This window comes from Diadema antillarum, unplaced genomic scaffold (genome assembly GCF_040938485.1).
Source record: "Diadema antillarum isolate AM-2024a unplaced genomic scaffold, OU_Dant_1.0 scf00000030, whole genome shotgun sequence".
NCBI lineage: Eukaryota > Metazoa > Echinodermata > Echinoidea > Diadematoida > Diadematidae > Diadema > Diadema antillarum.
This window is the reverse complement of record NW_027270919.1, coordinates 88,913-105,796: the sequence shown is the minus strand read 5'-3', so window position 1 is coordinate 105,796 and position 16,884 is coordinate 88,913. Positions and strand designations below refer to the sequence as shown.

Sequence of the window (16,884 nt, the reverse complement as noted above, 5' to 3'; positions counted from 1 at the left end):
TTCTTGTCACATCTTTACAGTGAAACATGAACTAGAAAGACACAATTTCAGGAAACACTCTTAAAGGGATGGTACAGTATTGATGGAGATGAGAATTGGGCTTTTAACTTTTTGCAAGATACCCAGAAAACACTTACAAAATAGTACAGTGCATACCATTTTAGGAGGAATTCAAAGTTTATTTGATGAATATCGGGTTTGGAATGACTGAAACATCCAAAAACAAAGTAAAACAAAGCAATCGTAATAAAGTGTGGGTCCTACACTTTACTAGAATCGCTCTGTTTTGGATATCTCCGCCATTTCAAAACCAATTTTCATCAAATAAACCTTGAATTCCTCATGGAATTACATACTCTTTCAAATATTGCACAAGAGGTTTCTCATTATCTCACCAAAAAGAAACCTGAAAGTAGGTCTCCCCCAAACCTACAACTGGTATATGATCCCTTTAATCTCATTTCTTGTTGGAAACAATTTAATCTTGTTAAAATATATACCAATGTAGGGGTTATGTGTAATCTTGTCAATGATGAGACCTTACATTAGTGCTGTAAATGTAGATCCCATATGACTGCTTTATAAATTCTGAGAGATTTCTCTAGTCACTGATAAGGTTGCTTTAATTTCAAATTTCGTTTTGTTATTGTTGTTTTGGTTTTGATGGCGTGTATCACTCAGGATTGAGTATTGGTTTGAGTGCATGTTAATCCTTTAATCCAGCAGCTTGTTTTGTTAATTTCTATGACAAATCAAAGTTGAAGGCCCATTTGACAGGACACTGTCAATTAGCAGCAGACTTCTTGCACGGAGGGTGTTGGCCGGATGGCTACCTCATGTCAGAAACTTTACGCCTTGGGTCGTCATAATCTCACTTCACTCTCACGCCCCCTTTCTTCGTATCACGCTAGACTCGACCGCATGATAGCCTGTGCCATTGCTTGTGATGTCATCATATGAATATGATGGATTGTTGTTACCACCAACTGGTTTGTCTGTACGATTCCACAAAGTGACATACTGAACTGTCATCAGAAGGTTTGCTTGACTCATATATATTTATAAATATCCATACAAGTTGTAGCAATGATATGCAGTGTATAGTTTAGTAGTCATGTCTTGAATTTTGTTTCTTTCTTTCTTTGTTTTTAGTTAGAGGGCTAAAACTTCAATTAATAAACTTGCACCCTGAGGAAGATAGGAGGATAGAGTAAGGATTTTTTTTTTAAATTTTGGTAAGTACCTAATCCCTAGATGCAAATTGTACAAGTATCAGGAGTCATTACAGATTTGAAGATTCACCTTCATGAAAGATCTTCAAGATTAGCAGTTGATTAGAGACCAAAGAAACCTCAGAGTCAAAGGAGATTAGACCCTATTGCTTTCTTGGTCTAAGAAGTGACTAAGATGGTGAAAAAGGAATCATGGGATTACGTCAGTGAGAGAACAAAGCCACTGTAATTCCATTTGGTGAATCTGGTTAATCACCAAGTTATATCAATCTTGATGAGTTTATCTCTAGATCTGGTCGGAATCTTCCTTCAAAAACCCCTCCTGGTGATCCACTATTCCTCTTGCTTTGGCCACTTCTCTCCGTTTGCCGACGGACGACGCATGAGAATTTACATCTAGGTTTGTAGCTTGTGTTTGACAACTGTCTGGCTCTGGCAGGGGCAGTGACGACTCACCTCCCGACTTGACGCATGTGATCGTTGCGGGTCTTTACGTCAGGGCGTCTTGTGCGCGGTGGGGGAAGTGTGTGTAGCTCTCTGACTTTGTTTTGGGGATCAGCTGACGGCATGAAGGGGCGCTCTCGAATTCCTGCCAACAAAGAGTTGCCCGTCTTTACGTCACCTCTGCTCTCCGGGCTTATCGACGGAGGAAGTGAATCGTTGTGGTTCTGTCAGTTAGCGTGTTGACAGCGCTCCGCAAAAGACAACTGTCTTCCAGCACCGCCAAATTCCAGGGCTTGAAATTATAGCAGCAAACTTCGGCAGGAATTCTTACTGAGCAGATGTGTCGTGTGTATCATTGTGTTTGTTAGCCCACTCTTATTCCGATCTGCACTTTTACACCTCCATCTGAAGATGCAGATGTGATGACGCAAAGTATGACAAAGAGCATATAATGTGAGACTCTCAATCAAAGGACTTTTCGTTTTGGGGTTCGTTTTATGTCGGAGTGAATCAGCGGAATACGTGGACAGCTGCTGTGATCGGTTTTCTGACATCCTTTTCATCATTCACACATTCCTTTTAACTGTCCATGCAGCTTAAGAGCGGTTTTAGCTTTGCTGTGTCATGGAATTTTCAACCATTAAGGCTGTCTTGATGTGTATGTGATCCAATCGTGTGTTGTGAGAATTTAAAGCGATTGCCTCTGTGGGTTCAGTAATCATGGAATCTTTGTGGATTACGAAGGATGGGACCTCTGTAGATTGCCACGATCCTTGCCCAGTCACTACTGGAAGTGACTGTCTGGCTTGCTCCTACAAGAAGGTCAGTCAATGAATTCGCCGTTCTTTCGGTTGCTGTCATTTCGTTAGAATCATCTCACTACATTTTGTTTTCTTTTAAAGGTCCTGTTACCTTTGGGAACAGTGATTTTAAAAATTTTCAAGATATAACATTTAATGCATATATATGTGTAGGTCTGTTGTACCACAAAACATTCCATCATATGAAATTTTTACGATAAAGCCTAAAACATAAAGGAGATATCTGTATTTTTCTCAATAAACTGTAACTGTAGACAGTTTAGTCTGGAAACATTTTTATTATAAATATTGTTCACATTTTGTTTATTTAACAATACTTAACGTCGACTTTGCCGTTTCAAATTTTTACAGTGGTTGTTTCTATCCCTAACTCACATTTTAGAACTATTTTAAGCACTAATGCCAGGTTTTTGTTTCATCTGCAAATGATAAATTATGCCTTTAATTACCCTGTCACCACTCTTCAGTTCATACTGCCTGCTGCACTTCAAAGATGTTCTAGAAGCGTTTGTTCTTCTTTCTCAGGAGATGATGTCTTGACAGCTTGTTGAGATAAAACCTTGCCAGGAGGCCATCTTAAAAATGCACATAATGGTGTGCAAGAGACAGAAAAAGAGTTTTGCATGAAATGATAGAGAAATACTCGTATTATGATGTTGGCTTTTTAATAATTACCTACAAGTGTAAGATGAAGAAAAGCTATGTAGACTCTACTTGTTTATCTAATGGGTGTCGTAGTACTTTTTTTTCGGGGGGGGGGGGGGGGGGAGGGAGGGTGGGGTGTCATGTTGCAGGAGGTATCAGACAAAAGAACATATAAAATCTTATATCATTCAAGCTGTTTATTTGTGTAGCAATTTATGTCTTCATATTCTACGTCTGAAGTCATAATAATAATTATTTTAATCTGGCAAAAAATGTAGTCTCTTTAGCACAGATCATCACTAGAGAGGTTGCTTTAAAAATCATAGATAATATCTCTTCACGTGCCAAAATTTCTGGTATAGATATATCCCCCCCCCCCCAAAAAAAGTAAAAAAATTAAAAAAAATCTAATAAGAGTATTACACATGTACAAACAAATATGATTTAGTCGACACTGTACATCGTATGTACTCCTAGTATGTACATGTACTTGTACTTACATGTTGTAAGTACACATTATGTATATTATCCTTACTTTAGATGAATTATTTATACCATATATTTTTCCTGTGAAGATCTAGCAGATGTTTGTAATTTCTAACTAAAACCTCAGATATAACAAATAAGACTAAGAGTCATTTACTTCAATAAACCATGTGATCACCTGAAGTCATAGTATGGACAAGAACATTGATTCAATGTCAAATATCCAGCTCTGTGGTGCATTTACACCCCATGTGGCACCCCCCCACCTCCCCCCCCCAATGAATTCATGAAATAAGCAGGGAAATCTATTTCACTTGACCATGATACACAATGTCAAGTTGTGCAGCTCCACGTAAAATGTGTGATATGCACTGTTTACATACTGCTGTTAATAGAAGTAATGCTTTTAATGAGCAAGGCATGGTATGATTGATATGATTAGGCCATGTCCACCACTAAGCATGAAAGGGACTGTCCACACAGCTGATTGTAAACCTCTATTATCTGACAAGGATGAAGGGAATTAGTCAAGACCAGGTTCTCACTTGCTCAGAGGCAGCTTAAGATATAAAAAGAGATCCTTACATCATGACTATCTGACAGGAAGGATAATGATCTCCACCCAACCCTCCCTCCTTTCAATTTCTTTCCACCTTTCTTCACCCTCTTCAGTATTTCCTCTCGCATTATCTTCCCCCTATACCCGTCTCTACCCCCCCCCCCCCCCCCCCCCCCCCCCCCCCCCCCCCCCGGCTGACCTTATCCCCTCCTCTTTGTACTTTCTAATAGTTTCCCCCTTCCAAACCCAAAACTAACCTTTTCCATCCTTTTTCCTACACATAATTCACCCAACTGTTTCTCTTGCCCAATCTCCCACTCCTATATTGCCCCTCAAAATCTTCCTTCTTTTTCTTTTCTTTCTGCCCCTCCCCTGATCAATTACCTCCTCCACTCATCTTACCCCCTTGTTGCACCCTTCCTATACCCTTGATTTTCCCCTTACTGTACCCTTCCTATTGTAGCTACATCCTCCTTACCCCCTCCTTTCACCCTTCCTACTCCCCGTCTTATTCCCCTTTTGCACTTTTCCTTCACCCCTTGCACCCTTACTGCTCCCTTTACAAGTACACCCCTTCTTACCCCCTTCTGCACACTTAATACACCCCTCCATACTCCATTTTGAACCTCTCTTACACCTTTCCTTACTCCCCTTTTGCACCCATCCTTCACTCCTCCTTACCCCTTACTGCACCCTTCCTTTACCCCTCTTTACCCCCTTTTTGCACCCTTCACACACCCCTCCCTGCTCCTCCCCACCCTTAACTCTTAATGTGCCAGGCCCAAAACCCCTAACGTGCCAGAGGTTTTTACTTAACGCCAGAATGTTTCGAAACAGGGCTGACAATGTAATTTAAAACTGTCATATCTTTGAAACTATCGACTGTTTTGAATTAAGTTCTACACAACAATTGTCAAGAAATGATTGTTCTTTCGTGCCCTGTAGTCAGTTTGCGGTAATATCTATCTGAACTTGAAATATTGCAGAAATTATTAATATCATCAAAAAATTAATAGAATTTTTTTGTGTAGTATGAAAAGAAAGAGTCAGTCGTGGTTTTTCTTCAATAGAACGCTCCCTTGACTCTGTGTGAAAGTTTTAGAGCTACATCTCCCCTTTCAAATGATAGCAACGTTGCCTTCTAGAATTGTATGATTCCAAAGATACAAGCAGTTTATTTTGTCTTAGCAATTTCTCTTTCTGCCTCAGTAATTCATTCCCAAATCTGAGTCCTTTAGTCCCAGATCCTGTATTTGAAACTAAAGTAATTGTCCCGGGGCCTGGAAAGTGTCTTTTGTCCACTTGAGAAGGAAGCACCTACTAATCCTTCTTTTGTCTATGCGAACTGCGGGCGGACGTACTCTATTGAAATCGGCAGGCCTTTGTCAGCGAAGGATTTGTGCGCGCGCAATTCCTTGGTAACGGCGGAGATAATCCGAGTACTGATTGAGTACAATACATACTAGCGGTTGCTAGGGGCAGCTTGGAGGATGAACATAACTCCTGATTGAAAGCGAAGATGCTGCCGTGATCTGACTGATAAAAGTGTACACGCCTTCCGGATTTTATTGTTCTAACGCCGTACCCAATCAAGAATGTTGATCCGATCAACCTATCGCCAGCCACTGTCCTTCCGATCACAACATTACTAAAATATTATAACAAAGTTAATTCACGATAGTATACCACTTACGTGTTTATTATATTGCCAATACAGGGAAATCAAACTGAAGTGGGTTTTGCTAGATCTGGGCCCCGTTGCAAGAAAGTTGCAATCAATTGCAAATAATTGCTAGTTTTGAAACAACCATTCTGATTGGCTCAGGGTCTGCCCTATTAAGAAAACATGCATGCAACAATGATTTTGATTGGCCAGTGACAATCATTTGCAAGTTGCGTTTAAACGCAAAGTTTCTAGCAACGGGGCCCTGACCTGTTCAATCTCAGCACCACGAGGTCAATCGCTCGGAGTAGCACACCACGTGCTTGCAAGCCCAGCGCTGGTGTTTGAAGCCACGTGCGTGCAACTGGAAAAGCTCACCATTCATTTCATGTTTCGGTAAAATAGCGCTACGTTGGGTGGAGCCCTCTCATTCTCGAAACGATCATCCCACGTTAAAATAGTAAAGTTCAATAGCGCTCTAGGCCTACTTGTGAACTATGCAGCCAGAGTTGTGAAGTAATTGCATCTTGCAAACGAATAAATTCAGTCAGATTCGAAATTTTCAAAAGCCAAATCAGAACAGCGAAAATAACAAATTGTGACAAGACACTGAAACATGACACAGATAAACAGTGAAAAGAGAAGCAGCTTGCACATATCATGATGAAGGGGCAAACAATGCAATTACAATTAACAAAATGATTACGGTAAAGAATAACACTTTGAAAGAATCAAAAGCCCCCTGACAGTAGGCCTGATCTGCATAGCAAAATTGGTGACAAGAAGACAAAACTGTACGTGGTGATATATTGAGCCTACACGTGCGTAAACGACAAACGTGAAATCAAGTTTTACATTACTGGTATGCTTTTTCAATATTTGCTGTCTTTGATTGTCTTTAGTCTCATTCGCTAATCACATTTGATTATCTGAATATGAAATAATTCAGCGGCACATTCCGTACTTTCACATGGCGTCGGAAATCTCTAGCTCCTGCCAATATAGGTTTCATACCGAGCGATTTGTTACCATCAGAATCATTTTGATTGTTCATGGAAATTATAACATCACTCTACTACTGAAGTTCCTTCATCCGTTTATAATAGCCGATGGATGTTAGTTCCGTAATTGAATTCAAACCTATCATTTACCTTCATTGCGCTGTGACACAGTTGTCATGAAGCAGCATCATCCGACATTTCTTTCTTTTCTTTTCTTTTTTTTGTGTGATCTCCAACACTGATTTGCTCCAAGGACTGAACAGCGGGATCTGAGTTTGAAGTTTTCAAGATCTGCATGCTAACAAATAGTTTGACGTTATTTTGCGTTGGTCATGCTCTCTCTATCTCTCTCTCATCTAAAGTTCTACGTAATAATAATTTTGAACGATTTGCTTGAGTTTGAACATTTTCCTCTTCACCTGCGACTCGGGGAAAATAATATGTCTCTATGATAAATGGTAGGAATAAAACGATAAGCAAAGCTCAACAAATAATATAAATACGTAAATATACTTTAATTCGGTGTCTCACTGAGCGATGAATGTTTGGAAACCTATCAAATTTTAGGTTTCGAGCTTTCTAAACAGTTGAAATCAAAATCAAACAAGAAAACCCGTTTGCGAATTTGATATAGGCTGTCTACGAATTACTGATCGAATTATGTTCTACTTTATCGAGCCTGTGCTGTAAGGATTGTGTCTGCATCATCGCTTGGCGATAAACGATAAACAATACTGCTTCGATTTTTTCATCATGAAATGATAAATAATTATTGATCCTTTTGCGTGGTTGAGTAAGCAATTTCTATGATACACCAATCCACTGTCGATGGTACTTTTTTGCTTGTTTTGTTTTTGTTTTGTTTTTTGGCCAAATGAAATAAATATTCTTGACGTTCGCAACGATTGTGGTCGCTAATTCGAGAGTACGTAGTTAGAGACATTTGCTGTTCCCATAGCCAAGGTTATTTACACGCTATTTATAGCCGGAAAGCTACAAGAACCAAAACATCCTCCAAAATACGGCAGCACAATGACAAATTATACGGATACGGAGACATGCACAATGAGTGAAAAATGGTTTTCTTCAAAATGTATAGGGAATGAAAGAAGCAACATAATAAGAGAGAAGGCACACCGAAAAACGTACAGTATGAAGACCAATTGAAGAAAAACCCTAACAGAAAAAAAAAAATGCAACGGTGGACACAAGCACAAACACAAATACTAGTACATAAAAACAACATAGTTTGACTGCTTTTCACGTGCACAACGTCACATACAGAGAATCAGGCGCTATAATGTACTATCATATCCGTGGAATAAAACCAATACAGTCAGTTGGCGCCACAATCACAGAGAATACCAGGTAGGTTTATTTCCAGTCACTTTCGTAAGTTTGAGAAGAAAAAAAAATCGGTTTTGGGTCAAAAGCAGTGTTGATTTGTATTTGTACTATTTGCATTTAGTCGCTCAAAACAACAGCTCTCTTCGCGATTTGCGAACGCTGCCTACAATTTTGAAACTGAACTAAGTAAAATAATGTTCATCGTTTACGCTCTATATTTTGTACTTTGAATTTCAATTCGCTTCGAACTAGGAGAAGATGATCACGCCAAAAACAAACTAGGAACTACGTGTGGTACCAAGCGGCATAGTTTACAGGTCTACTTTCCGTTCATTCCACACGTGCATAGACAAGAACAAAAGCGTTTTCTTCTTTTGTACGCTAGCGTGGGGCGATTAGTGAAGTTCACCAAAACAAAAGGATGAAAGACTTGACCGACGAACGAAAGCTGACCCTCTTTGAGGGACAAAATCAAAGCAGCTTCCCACCGGACAGCATCCAAGCGGAACAATACAAGTGGAACCGCATAGACAATACACGCAGATTCAATAGCATACACACGCGTGGTTTACCAATGAGACTTTTCATCTATACACATCTCGCAGAGGGTGCGCTCGCTGCGGATTTTCCCGACGCGAAAAAAATACATCTAGCTGAAAAATCACATATTTACTCAAAATTTTCTAATGTAAGCATTCTCATATTTTTAGTGGAAACGATGGCTATACTAGTCAGCTACCAGTACATAATCATTGTCAGTTTCTTGGTGTAACAAATAATGGTACCACAAGAACTTAAATGATCAATGTTTTTCGCGCTCTTCTTTGTCGCCGATCGGCGACCATGGCACGTCAGGACTAAGGTCGCCGTTCGGCGACCATGGCACGTTAAGAGTTAACTTCCTCTTGTCCTTCTTGTCTCATCTGATCTTTATCCTTTATCGTCCAGTACCCCTCCCTACCTTCCTCAACTCTCACATGGACAACAATTTTCTACACAACCCCTTTCTGATGACTGCACTTCCAATGACACAAATCTAGCAAGTTGTAACAACAACACCTCTGTTCTTTGGTGCAGTAGATCTATTTATTATATGATTTTTATTCATTGATGAAGTTTGATATGATATCATAGCAACATCTTTCATTTGACCCTTTTGTTCATTGTTTGATTTTGTTGCAGCATTTTCAGAAGTCTTTAAATTGCTTAAATTACATCTGAATCTCAAATTGGCAACACATTTTACAAGGTCAAAATTTCTGTTCCTCTCTCTCAAAACTTTCATGAATTTTTCTCTGGTCTGTTGGAGATTTAATATGTAAACATGTATATAACCATATCAATCTCATAGTTATACAAAATTATAAAACATGCAGTGAAATTCAGGGTGCAGAATTTCATGATGACATGGTGATAATTCTGTCCCTCTGAAGCAAAACTTTCCTTAAGCTTCATTAGTTTGAGCACTGACTTGAGGTCTTTGGTTACCAAACATTTTTAGATGATGCGTAATGTGCTCACATGTGATTACTTTTAGAACAGGAAGTCCTATGACATTGTAATGTGTCAGGTCGATTAGTCATCATTTCAACTTCAGGATATTGTGTCTATATTTGTTTGAGCTGCCAGCTACACCCTGGTACTGAAATTGTACTGTCCTTTTAGGTTCAAGCATGCAAAATGTAGCTCTAGTAACTACACGTACCTTAGTTCCTAAGTTGTATGACAAGATATATAAAGAATGTGTTTAATGTGTGCTGTACATTCTGTGTTGCTTACAATTCAATTCACTTTTTCAATTCAATTTCTTCAATTCAATTGCTTTAATTGCAATACATACTATTTAAACAATAATAATTATAATAATGATAGTAATGATGATGATAATAATAATAATAATAGTTATAATAATAATAATGATAATAATAATAATGAAATAACCAGTGATAACCAGTATTCAATCAAAAGAAAATGTATAGGAACAAATATGTCACAACGTTGATATGGAAAGTAGACAAAGATGAAGAAATCAAAAGAAATTCATTTCTGTTTTCTCCTTAATTGCCATGTCAGTTTTGTGTTTTGATACCAGTTACAATTTACAGACACGATATTGTAGTACATGTAATTTGGATGGTGTTTTGTATAATATGGTCACTACCATTTATAGAAGGAAGAAGAAACAATTGTTCACTCTGCTTTGAAAATGTTAGGGGAAAAAAATTTTGTGTCTGTTATGTTTGACACCTATCCAATTAATGATGTGTAAACACAGGTTTTTATATTGGGGCAAATGACGTGTTAATTAATCAATTAGTTATAAACAAGGAGTTTCCTTTGAAGGCATCACTTCCCGAGCTCTGAAATGTTTAATAGCTTCAGTCCTTGGCACCAATTACTTGCCTCTAAAATCTCTCAGTGATGTTTATTTCTGGGATGTTGCTGCATCAGCCAGCATCCATGAAGGGGATTTTAGAGAGAATAATTTGAAGTGCTTGAGTATTTAATTATTATGCTCATTTTCATTTTGTTTTTCATTTGGACACTTTCCTAACAAAATTTGCATGAAACTAGACACTGAAATGGAGTTTGGATGGGGGAAGAATAACAGAATGCAACTGTATATTTAATGGTCCTGTTTACCTTTGGGAGCAGTGATTTAAAAAATGTTCAAGATATCACATTTGATGTATGTGTGTAGGTCTGTTGTATCACAAAACATCCTACCGTATACAATTTTTGCAAACCGTAACTGTAGACGGTTTAGTCTGGAAACATTTTTATTACCGTATAGCTATTGTTCAAATTTTGTGTATTCAACAATACTTAACATCGATTATACAGATTCAAATTTTTACAGTGGTTGTTTCTATTCCTAACTCACATTTTGGAACTATTCTAAAGCACTATTGCTGGATTTTTGTTTCTTCTGCAAATGGTAAATTATGCCATAAATCTGTTGAGGATGAGTCCCGAGTATACTCTGGCAGGTGTCTATGGGAAATGTGTGTTGTAGCAAAATCAGTCCATCCTCAATGGGTTAAGGTCTCAAATGGTATTAACCCTTTCTGAGCCAGGGACGTTGAACAATATGTACATTGCTATGGGGTTTTGTTACTCCAAGCACACAGAGAGTTGGAAAGTTATGAATTCTTCCATACCATGGAGAAGACTTCATCATCTTCCTATAATAGAAGGTTAATCCCAGAGGTGAAGATTTCCTGTGATATTTCTGACAGCAAAGTGTACTTTGGGTTAGATTAAGATGGATAAAGGAGAGTTGTGTGTCACCAAGCATGGGTCATCTTTCAGCTGGGACTTTGTGGCGTCCATGATGATGGAGTCCCCCTTGCCCATCAGGGGCAGGTGGTCATCTTTGAAACCTGCAGACTGGAAGCCTTTGTGAAACTGTTGCGTGTCATAGGCTGTGTTTATCAACTCACTTCTGGTGCAGAATTAAGGTTCCCAAACAACTTTCAGGGAGTTTTGGGTTGTTTAATGCAAAGCTGTTTTGATTATGGGGTTAGAAATGTGTTTCTAGAATGCTGAAAAAGTGCAATCACCAACATCTTTGAGGCAGAAATGTATTTCTGTAGAGTTGATATGCAAAATCCTTTTGAAACATGTTTATGGCACGAACCTGCCTACACGGAGTACACCAACCACTGTCAACTACAATCCTACACATCTCTCCTCCCCGGTTCAAAATGCACAATGGAGCTGTGCAGTGACAACTTCTCCCAATAGACTCACAGCAGCTTGATGAATGCAGCAACTCCAGAAAAGCGATCCGAAAAGTGTTTTCAAACGTATTTTCATAGTGGGTATTGCAACACATTTCAAACATGGGAAAGTTGATAAAGGTCAATATGGAAATTGTGTTGTGTAAATTGCCATCAGTTGATAATATCCAAGGGGGTGTTTCATAAAGCTGTTCGTAAAGCAACTGGTGATAGTTGTGATGTGCTATACCTACCACAATGTCAATAATTCAGCACAAGAACTAATCACCAGTCGTTCGTATTAAAGTTGTTTGTAACTTTATGAACAGCTTGTATGAAACAGGGCCCAGGTAGGGTAAATAGAGTTTATCAAATCAAATCCATTTGAGCATTGTCCTCATGTTAGAGCAATCAACAGTCTCCAGTTTGCTAGAGGTGGGTCAAGATGGAAGAATCTCCTGTTGAAAGGATGCTGAAAGGCTTTGGGTCTCTGATTTGCAACATTTTCATGTGATTTTTGTGTAATTTTCAGAAAGAGAAAGATGAGCTGAAGGATGAGATGTTGAAGGAGAAGGAAGCAGCCATTCAGGAGAGGAACCAGCACTGGGAGGGGGTGGTCCAGGCCAAGCAGAAAGAGTTCCAGGACTCGCTTAGTTCCAAGGTAAGTCCAGCCCCTGAACAGTAGTAAGCCAGAGGCTATATGGCCAGATATGTTTAGTTCCAAAGTAGAGAAAATCCATGTTAGTCTAAAACCGATGATGACATATTCCTCAAGCTCTATGTACATTATAACATAAGGCTTCTTCAAGTGGATTTGTTTTATTTCTAGTTGAGGAATGATAAGACAAGGGCTAAACTTCATGACACTATTAAATAAAAGTAAGAGATCTTCTTTTGCCATGGCCATAATTGCTTAGTCTCAAGTCTTGTTGTTTGGAAACTGTTGTAGCGATCAAATATTGCATCATTTTGCCTCTAGATTGTTGTTTCTTGTTTTCATGTTTTGGTGAGAACTTCATAAAATTGATTGGCAGAGGAGTGGAGTATCATAATACAGTTAGTAAAAGACTGGATCAAGAGGCTAATCCGTTGTCTAGTCCTGGATGTTTCCACTGTCTTTAATGTCAGGTATGACATGCATTTGTTGAAAAGGCCTCGATTTTCTCTCCCCGCAATCTTCTATGAGGCAATATCTATCACCTCTGACATTTTCCCGAGACATGAAGCCGTCACGAGAAATCCAAAATTAGCAACAGGTTGGCATCGCCCCCGAACAGTAGTAAGCCAGAGGCTGTTTGGCCAGAAATACAGAGTCAGCTTGTCCTTTTAAAGTCTGTGGAAGACTGTACTGACATGCAGTAAGTTTTAGGGGACATAAAAAACAAAAAGGTAAATTTCATATACATGTATCTCACATGGAAAGTCTCATCTGTTGTGGATTGTTTGGACTAGGAAAAAAGTGAGTTTCAGACTTTTCTTGAAGACAACTTTAGCATGAAAGTGCAAGTAAAGACAAAAGTGTATGGCAGAAATCCGGCACTTTCTTTTTTAATTAGTAATGAAAGATGTTGTTTTTAAGAGTCTGTTGGCACAATTATGGTTTTTCTAGGTGAATTTCTTGACTAATGATAACATTCAGGAGTTATGCTTGTTCTTTTCCACTGGTACTAGCATAGAAGTAAAAGTGTAGCATATGAAAAGTATGTATGATTTGATATGCTACACATATGCATAGACTTTAAGAGATGTGACCCTGACTTTGGAGTCACTGTTAGGGGTACATGCAAGTGAGGAAAGATTTTCTGTTGTGTTAAGCAACAGCTCATCCCACACCAACATACAACATTCAATATTGAGTGCTCGCCTCCCTGCCTGACGCTGACAGGAAGTTGCTGAGGTGGGCCGAATTTAGACAGTGCATTGTGGGATCACGTAGTCCACATTAAGCCTGGTTGTGTGAGCAGTGTGTTCTGCTATCTAATGTTCAACTGCGGGTCACAAAGTAAAAAACTTTTGATTTTATCGTGAGAGCTTTGAGAAGGTCCAAACTAAACAAAAGGGTTTTTTTTTTATGACCCTCAATCTTTGTTGTACACACGTATATGTGTGCAGTAGCTCTTAACTGGTAATAGTATTTCAACTAGATATCCAAAGGTACTGTAGAACAATAGAAATGTTGTGCTTTAGTTTAATAGTACTTCAACATCCTTTACATTTGGCCTATAACTCCTTGAAAATAAGCTGAATTTCATTTCTGAGTGACATGCTGTTATCTGCGTGATCAGGAAAAATTCATGATTTACCAGAAAGTCACATTGGTTCTCTTTTTAGAAGCAACACAGGGCTTCTTTAAATTTCATTGTTTACAGAGACATACAATATTGTAATTTGCTGTGTGGTTATATCAGTTAGGGACTGTCACATGTTAGGAGAAGCAGGTTAATTGGGCTGTTGTAACCTGAGAATCTGTCTGTTCATGAGTTAATGCACAGAGAAGTCCATCATCTTATGGCTGTGTAGGAAGATTGGTAGCCTGTGCCGAGTGATACCGGGTCACATGTCGGCATTCACACCCCAGGGGGGAGGAAGCGCACCCTTCTGGATCCAACATCTGGCGAGGAGGGGTAGTAGTGCGGCTCGTTTACTGCCAAGTGAGGGCATGCTGAAAAGTCGGTGTCAAATGTGTAGGGCTAATGATTGTAGTGTGTGAAATTGTTGTGGAAGTGGGAATTACTATACTGTACAGCATTTGGCCTTGTTCAATGCGGTACTTCGGAAATTTAGCGAAAGATTTACTCTTATGACATTCAGGGGATTTGTCTTACAAGAAGACAAGATTGTCGAGAAAATCCACGTGTATCAGACTTGTTCCAACTGATTTTTGATACGATTACCGATTTTCCACAGATTTACTGCTTGTCCAGTTGTTTTTGTCAGTTTAGTGTGTAAAGCAATATCTGCCTGATTTCATTTCTATTCTACAATCTATGTACATTTCATGATAGTCCTTGTTCACTCATACACTGTAGTGGTGCTTAGAAATATTTCTGACCCCTCAAAATTTCTCTTGAAGTATGTATCTTTACAGCGTAAGTTGAAAGCAGCAACCAAATTTGAGATATTGTGGGTCATATCATTATGAAATTTTTAGTAGAAGCTCAAGTTACCCATATACACATATACACAAATGTACAAAATACATCAAATATATTCATATAAAAAGATAAGGATATGGCAATTTTGATAGTGAATATTGAATTACAATGCACTACCACTAATTGCAGGGCCTCAGTTTTGATGCTTGACTAATAAGAAGGAGAAATGATTCTAACGGCAGAAAAAAAAAAAACCAAAACAGACGTGCAACCAGTATGTCAAAGAAGAGTTGAAGGAACTGGAGCAAAGTGATATTTGCTTCTCGACAGCAAAGCCTGATTTTAGTGTAACAATGAGGTTGAATTTTTAGGCTATATCAAATTTCTTCTTAGAGATGAAATTCAGTCAATTCTGGGAAGATACAGTGTATGCCAGCGATCTCTACAGCCATCGTGACATGCATAGCCATAGTCACAAGGATAGCCCACAATGTATGCTGGGCCCGCTGGCACCTCGTAGAATCCGGAAACTCAGCTAGACCACCCCATCCCCCCCCCCCCCCTCCCCGAGTTCCTCGGGTAGAAATAGTGTCATGACTGGGAAAAAAGAGCCTGTTCGACCCAAGTTCAGAAAACTCCCCTAAAAATAACACAGCATTATGATCAATTTCCTCCGTTTCTGATTCCCTCTGCAATATTGGTCAACCAAGTATTTCCTCAGCAATGGTAGGTGTTCTCATGGTTCTGACTGTCTGTGATTCAGATAGAAAAGGGGGGGGGGTGATCACATGTGTACTATTTTAAGAGATTTTATGTAAATTAGTAGCCAGTAAGTTTGACTCTTTGGAAGTCAAAATATTTAGGATATTTGCACAGTGAGTATTTCAGTGTAAAATTCCTCTTCTTAAATAGCAAAATCAGCCCGTCCTCAACGGGTTAACCCTTTGAGGACGGGCTGATTTTGCTATAACATGCATTTCCCAAAGACACCTGCCATGTATAATCGGGACTCATCCTCAGTGGGTTAAAACTATGTACTCATATTCTATTTCACTCCCAATTTAAAGACTACATGCTTACCCCATCAGACTACTACTCTGAATCACAATTATAGTCAGCTTGATCAAGGGTGCACTGTAGATGGTGAATATTTTGTTTTCATGAATTATGTGAGTCAACATAATTTGTGAACTTCACAACTCACCAAGTTTTGCCCTCAAATTAAGTGAGAAACTAAAAGGAGCATTCTGAGAGCGCAGACCTCCACCAAGTAGCTCATTTTCACCAATACACACATGCTGAAAATCGTCCAATTTCCCAATACATAGAAGCCTTTTATTTACGTCATCAACTTCCAGCTGCGCAGCACCTTGCCTGAGCAGAGCGCGCACTTTAGAGCGTGTATGCAAACCTCAAATACACGCAGCTTGAACGCCCAAGTTCATTGACCATATCTGCCACAAGATTAGAAATCCTTCAAAAATCCATGAAAATTCCCAGATCACCACCAAAGTTTAATCATCTGTTCCTTGTGTCATTACCAACTTTTCCTGCAAGTTTCATCCAAATCTGTGCACAACTTTTGAGTTATTTGGCACATAGACAAGCAAACAAACAAACAAACAAATGCCAATGAAAACAAAACCTCCCTCCTTGGCGGAGGTAATAAGTGTGAGAGCAATGTACAGGTGTACCAATGGGCAAGCAGCAGCTGCACATAAATGCTAGTGTTTTTGATCACATAACCAAGGGTTAAGGTCGAAATGTCGAACTGCAAAGTGATTATAGCTGCCTTTTAAATACTTTAACATTCAGAAAAGATACAAGTGTGTACTGACGTTCATTGACAGACCTTCATCACATTCTATT

The 16,884-nt window shown here is 38.9% G+C and overlaps 1 protein-coding gene across 1 annotated transcript in view; it reads left to right on the top strand.

Annotated features, from left to right (window-relative positions):
- LOC139740856 (uncharacterized) overlaps positions 1 to 16,884 on the top strand; it is an 80,817-nt gene that overhangs the window by 27,454 nt on the left and 36,479 nt on the right. The window contains exon 12 of the mRNA XM_071651440.1: positions 12,453 to 12,581. Within this exon, the coding sequence (XP_071507541.1) occupies positions 12,453 to 12,581 (129 nt within the window). The remainder of the gene's footprint in view (positions 1 to 12,452; positions 12,582 to 16,884) is intronic.